At 58.1% G+C, this 6389-nt stretch overlaps 1 protein-coding gene across 1 annotated transcript; it reads left to right on the top strand.

Annotated features, from left to right (window-relative positions):
• Positions 1-281: 281 nt before the first annotated feature.
• On the top strand, positions 282-2684 carry BSX (brain specific homeobox). The gene is made up of 3 exons (XM_037409635.1): positions 282-549; positions 1521-1717; positions 2439-2684. The coding sequence occupies exons 1-3, from the start codon at positions 282-284 to the stop codon at positions 2682-2684; spliced, it is 711 nt and encodes a 236-aa protein (XP_037265532.1).
• The last annotated feature ends 3705 nt before the right edge of the window (positions 2685-6389 follow it).

Genomic DNA, 6389 nt, shown 5'->3' with positions numbered 1-6389 from the left:
TCAAAGGCGCGCAGCTCCCCGCGCAGCCCAAAGCCGCCCGCCTCGCCTCCCCCGGCTCTTCCCGTGTGTTCCTGCCTGGGGGAATGGCGTTTTCATTATTATTGTGATTTATTTTTCCTCCGGATTTTTGTTTGTTTTGTAAATTCCTATTTATTTTTTATTATCGTTTTTATTTCTCCTCCTGGGGCCCCGGGCGGTGCAGCCGGCCGGCCGAGTCCCGCGGCAGCCAGCGCGCAGCCCGGTCGCCCCCTGCCCCGCTGCCCCGGGCGGGGACAAGCGCCATGAACCTGAACTTCACCTCGGCCGTGCCCCCCGGCTCCGCGCCCCGGCCCACCTCCTTCTTCATCGAGGACATCCTGCTGCACAAGCCCAAGCCCTTGCGGGAGGTGCCCCCCGAGCACTTCCCCGGCTCCTTGGCCTCCCGCGTCCCCTTCTTGGACTATGGGTACCCCCTGATGCCGACCCCCACCCTGCTGGCGCCCCACCCGCACCCTGCCCTGCACAAGCCGGAGCATCACCACCACCACCCCTACTTCCTCACCGCCTCGGGTAAGCGCAGCCCTGCGCGGGCGCCAGCTGCGCCCTTCGGGGCCGGCGGGCATCGCGGGGGCGCCGGGGGGGACCCGGGGGGACCCGGCCCAGCGGCCAGAGACCCCGGGGGGGGCGGCGGGGCAGCTCCGCGCATCCCTCCGCGGGAGCGGGGCTGCGACCCCCGGGGCAGGAGCCGCCCGCCGCCCCCCGGGCCCGCGGCCCCGTTACTTGTCACCCAACGCTGCCCGGGATCTCGGGCCTTGCCCCCCTTTCCGTTAATTGATATTTTATTGACATTTCCTTTGGGGCCGGTGACATCCCTTTTTCCTTGCGTTGTCCCTTCAGACGGCGACCGGGCTTCGCCTTGCCGCTGCTGGGGCTGGCCCGGTTCCCCTCCCCGGGGCTGGCAGGGGGTCCCGGGGCTCTGCCGGCCCCCGGGCCCGGCCCTTGCCCTGGGAGGACACCCTCCCCCCAGAAAGTTCCTCACCGGGCAGCCCAAGTCACGCACCGGCGCGGCCGCCGAACACCCGGAGAACACCGCGCTCCTCCCGCCCGCTCTCCTCCCAGCCTTTTCCAAGGCTCCTTGAGTTTTTCCCTCGTCCGTTTCGTTGCGGGTTAATTGCCCGCAGGGTGCGGGTTTCCCCGCCGGCCCCTCCTCGCCGGGCCGATCCCCCCTCCCCGCAAAGGCTGCGGGAGCTGCCCGCGCTGCCCCTGCCCCGTTGCGGCGGGCGCCGCCGAAGCGCTTGGCGAAGCCCCGCGTTTCGAAACAACGAAACCCCCAAACCCAAACGGATAAAACGGCCTCACAAACGAAATAAACGAAAAAAAATAAAATAACCCCACTAATAAAAAAAAACAACAACGAAAAGGCAGGGGGGGAGCGGCCGCCCCGAGCCGCTGCAGCCCCGGCGGGGCGGGCGGAGGATGGCGGCCCCCGCGGCTGCCCCGGCCGCCGCCCGACCCCCGCCCCGCCGCCGGTGTCCCCGCAGGGGTGCCGGTGCCCGCCCTGTTCCCGGCCGCGGCGCACGCCGAGCTGCCCGGGAAGCACTGCCGCCGCCGCAAGGCCCGCACCGTCTTCTCCGACTCGCAGCTCTCCGGCCTGGAGAAGCGCTTTGAGATCCAGCGGTACCTCTCCACGCCCGAGCGGGTGGAGCTGGCCACGGCCCTCAGCCTCTCCGAGACACAGGTACGGGGCGGCGGCACCGGCACCGGCACCGGCACCGGCACCGGCACCGGCACCGGCACCGGCACCGCCCGCGGCGTCCGCGCCGGCTCCTTCTCATTTTTGTTCTCGGGGTTTTTCCCATTCTTTTCCTTTTCCCCTTTTATTTCCCCTTCTCCTTCCCCCCCCCCCCCCTTTTTCTCCCTCCTTTTTACCCTCCTTTTTCCCTTTTTCCCCCTTCTTTTTCCCCCTTCTTTTTTCCCCCTTCTTTTTTCCCCCTTCTTTTTTCCCCCTTCTTTTTTCCCCCTTCTTGTTCTCCTTCTTTTTTCCCTTTCTTTTTATCTCCTTTTTTTCGCTTCTTTTTTCTCCTTTTTCCCTCCTTCTTTTTCCCTCCTTCTTTTTTCCCCTTCTATTTTCCCCTTCTTTTTTCCTCCTTCTTTTTTCCCTTCTCTTTTTTCCCCTTCTTTTTTCCTCCTTCTTTTTTCCCTTCTCTTTTTTCCCCTTCTCTTTTTCCGTTCTCTTTTTTCCCCTTCTTTCCCCCCTTTTTATTTCCTTTTTGGTTTTTATTTCCTTCATTCTTTTTTATCTTTCTTTTTCTATTTCCTTCATTTTTATTTCCTCCTTTTTTTCTTATTTTTCTTTTTCCTTTTATTTTTTCTCCTCTTTTTTCCTTCTTCTTTTCTCTCCTCCTCTTCCCCCCCCCCCGCCCCCATCCTTCTCCCCCTCCCCGCCGCCTCGTCCCCAGGTGAAAACCTGGTTCCAGAACCGGCGGATGAAGCACAAAAAGCAGCTGCGGAAGACGCAGGAGGAGCCCAAGGCGCCGGGCGGGGCGGAGGGCCGGGAGCACAGCTCCCCCGAGCCCGAGCTGCCCGAGCCAGCCGGCGGCGACCCCCGCAAGGGCCCCCCCGGCCCCTTCCTGCTGCAGGACCCCGAGGACGAGGTGGACATCCTGGAGGAGGGGGACCTCTGCGCCGGGCCCCACCGCCTCTAGGAACACCGGGCGCCCCCGCCTCTGGGGGGCTGCGCCCCCGCCGGCCCCGCCAGTGCCCCCCCCCGCCCCCAGCGCCAGGGACGCCGCAGGGCAGGGGCGCACCTTAGGGAGGGGGTGGTGATGCGGGGACCCCCCTCCCGGGGGCGAGGGCAGCGTCGCCCCCAGCTTTGCCTGGGAAGGTGCGGGAGAGGGGAACAGGGCGGGATCCCTCCAGCTTCCCCTTCCCCTGGAAATCCCGGGCTCCGCTCCCCGAACTTCCCCCGGCTTTACAGCAACGGGCGGCGGGGGGGGCACGCATCGCCCGGTCCCCCCGAGCTCCCTGGAGCTCGCCGGGCCCCCCCGGGGCGGCAGGGTAGGCTGGAACCCGGGCAGGGCTCCCAGCACACGCGGGAGCTCAAAAAAATACAACAAAACCCCCCAAAAAATAGTAGAAACGCCCCTCCCCCCCTCCCCCAGCAACAGGTAAGAGAAACCCCCGCGTATCGACTCCCGGTGCGGGGAGGGATGGGGGGGTCCCTCCGCTCGGTCCTGCCGGGGCTGCTCGGAGCAGCACCGATGTGCTGCAGCTCGGAGGACACCGCCCGGCAGCCCCCCCCCCCGGAATTGTCCCCCGGCCCCTTTTCCTCGCCAAAAGCCGCAGCGCTGGGCTGCGCTCCCTGCCCCAGCCAGCGCGCAGCCGGCCGTGCGCGCCTCGCCCCATCCTCCTGCCGGCGCAACGCGGTTAATTCCCAGGTAAATTAAGATTTTTAATTTTTTTTCCCTTTTTTCCCTGTTGTGAGCTGCTGGCTGGGAGCACCTCCGCATCTCCAGGGAAGCACTGGGGCTTTCCTCGGTTAAATCCTGCGGGAGAGGCTGCGCTCGCTCGGATGCTGGATGTGCAGCACCAACCCGGTGGCGTGTCGGTGTCTCGTTATTTCAAAAAAGGTGGTTTTTTTGCTTTTTTTTTTTTTTTTTGTTTGTGTGGTTTGTTTGGTTTTTTTTTAACGAGAAGTTAATTTAGTTGTCTGATGGCGTTAGCACTTTCAGGGCATTTTGGATTACGGGACCTGCGGTTTTGTGAGGAGGAAAATGTGTCCCTGTTTAACATATAAAATATAGCTGATGGAAATGTGTGTTCGCTTCCTTTTCGCGGGGTTCCCTTGATGGTTTTTACATTTAACATGATCAAGATCACACGTCGGGGGGTGGGAAATACCCAATACCCATCCACCCGTCCAGGAAATGGCTAGTTGTCTTTTACACGCTATTAATAAACGTTCCCGGAACAGTAATTTTCATCCACAAATTTTGCTAAGATGCCACCCGCCTCCCTAAAAACGGTAATTCGGGGGCTACCCCGAGGGTCTTCTGGCCCGGGGTGCGGCTGGAGGGGACGCGCAGAGAGACACGGGTTGCGGGAGGGAACACTGCACTGCCCCCCCCCCCCCCCCCCCCCCCAGCCACTGCTGCTGCCAGCCCGCGGCTCTTTCCCCCTCCCGGCACTGGTCCGGCCCCAGGAGGGGGGTGTGGAAAGTTTCTGTCAAACCCATCCATCCCATCCCACTGGCCGCATCCCCCCCCAGCCAACCCATCCATCCCATCCCACCGGCCGCATCCCCCCCTCCCCCAGCCAACCCATCCATCCCATCCCACCGGCCGCATCCCCCCAGCCCCCCCAAGGTGTTCCGTTCGGTTTGCTCCATACGGATTGTCAGGAGCTATTACAAGTGATGGAAAAAATAAGCTCTACGGTGATAAACAATAAATATTTTTTTCCGACCATGTTTACTGCTGCTGTTCGCGGGGCCGGGTGCTGTGCACCGCAGCGGGTGCAGGATGGATGCCCGTCTTGGAGCTGGCCTGACCACTGGCACGCTGCTGCCACGGCCGCTGGCCACCAGTCACTCGGGTGGACTTGCATTTGGTAATGGGATTGAACAGCAAAGTGTACAGAGGAGACATGAGAAATCCCTTTAGTTTAGTGGGAGAGAATATTAGGAGCAAGTATAAAGATGTAACCCTAAAAAAAAAAATTGCACCTGACTGGAAAGGGATATTAAAAATCCTCTTTCTTTACATTTGTGTGTGATTCTTTTTACCTGTGCAAAGAATTGTTCATTCTCTCTTATTATTACTAAAGACAAAGGTGTATAAAAATACTCCGAGCTGGAGAGAACACAAAGAAAAAAGGCAGGGGAAAGTAAAAGTAGAAGATTAAGACACACAAGTGGCAGATTTTGGGCACAGACATGCAGAAGTAATTTGTCCCTCCACCGTGCGTTTACACGGCTCTTTGGCAAGAGTCCTGTGGGGGTCAATCGAGTGGAGGCATCAGGGGGCACTGCCCGGCTCTGCCCCCCACCCCGATCGAGGAGGGCGAGCAGACGTCCCCACTGCACAAAGCACCCCAAAAGCCAGCACTCAGCTCCGGGCCTGGAGCATTTGCACGCCGGTGGGCTGGGGTATTTCTAGTCTGATGGTGGATCTTGAGGGAGGGTCCTGAGGGTCAGGGGCACGTCCCGGTACTGGGAGCATGTCTGGGCACATGCTGCGCAGCGCAGGGCCTGCTGTGCTGCAGATGACGGCAGGTGAAGGGGGCAGCTGACACCCCCAGAGATCCTCACCCCAGTCCCCTGGGAAGGGCTGGAATGCTGGGACACTTCCAGCAGCGAGGTGCCGGGGTTTCTGTGGGGCACAGAGGGGCAACAGAGCCCGCTCCCCTTTCTGCCCCAGGCATCATCACACTTAGGACGTGCCAGGTCTGTGAGGAAGGGTCAGAATATGAATTAAATAACACTCAGGTCTCTTCTGCGTCTCCCCTGCCACGGCAGGAACTTTCTTCTTCACAACGTATTTATGCTGATCAATAAAATAAAATAAAATCCACAAACACTCGCCTATCATCACCTCTCTGCAGGTCTAGGCACCTTGGCTCACATTTAAAATTACAATCGCATTTAAAACCAGACAGCCTGGGCAAGGTTTTGGGAGGAGGGTATCATGTGTTTGGAGAGCGGAGGGGGTCCTGGGAAGAAGGAAGGGATGTGGGGGCATTTTGTTTGTTTTATTTCAATTTTTTTTTTCTCTTAGAATAAAGTGAAATGAGCTTTTATTCCCAGGTCGTGACTTATTCAGGGACAACTGCTGGCTTTTTCCTGCTCTCCCTTTGCTGCTCTCCCCAAGAGGCTTGAGATGGCTCTTTGGGTGGGGTATGTGTGTGGGGTGTGTGTGTTGTGTTTTGGTTTTTTTTTTAATATTTACATGCTTGCTTGGGAAATACTGGGATGGAAATGGCTGGCAGGAAATAATTGCTGGAAATGAGAAATCTTGGTTGATTTCCCATTTTTCGAAGTATTGATTTTCATGAAAATTCTCCTGTGAGCTTCTTGAAATGAAATTGTTTCCTCTTAATTTATTTGAACACCTAAGCGGTTAATGTTTATTGTTGCTTTCATTGAGAAAATGAAAAAATGGCCTATAAAATCCTTCCATGAACCTTTGCTTTCTGTGTTGATTTTGAGCATTTTCCTGTCCACTGCCCTTAACATTTTTCATTTTTATGGATTGGAAAGGAGTTCCAACCTAGGCATTTTTCCTCTGTGGGCAGAGCTGTGTAAAAGCAGATCAGATATGCAGGCTGTACAGGCAGTTACAACCATTTGCAAAGTCTTGCTGTTAAACACACATGTAAGTGTCAGCCCTGCAAGTACCGTGGGCTGTCACTTG

The sequence above is a fragment of the Falco rusticolus genome, chromosome 16 (genome assembly GCF_015220075.1).
Source record: "Falco rusticolus isolate bFalRus1 chromosome 16, bFalRus1.pri, whole genome shotgun sequence".
NCBI lineage: Eukaryota > Metazoa > Chordata > Aves > Falconiformes > Falconidae > Falco > Falco rusticolus.
This window is presented reverse-complemented; position numbering and strand designations above follow the sequence as displayed.

Coding starts and splice junctions, on each gene's coding strand:
- BSX (XM_037409635.1), top strand. CDS start 282: ATGAACCTGAACTTCACCTCGGCCGTGCCCCCCGGCTCCGCGCCCCGG. Junction 550..1,520: donor CTACTTCCTCACCGCCTCGG/GTAAGCGCAGCC, acceptor GTGTCCCCGCAG/GGGTGCCGGTGCCCGCCCTG. Junction 1,718..2,438: donor TCAGCCTCTCCGAGACACAG/GTACGGGGCGGC, acceptor CCTCGTCCCCAG/GTGAAAACCTGGTTCCAGAA.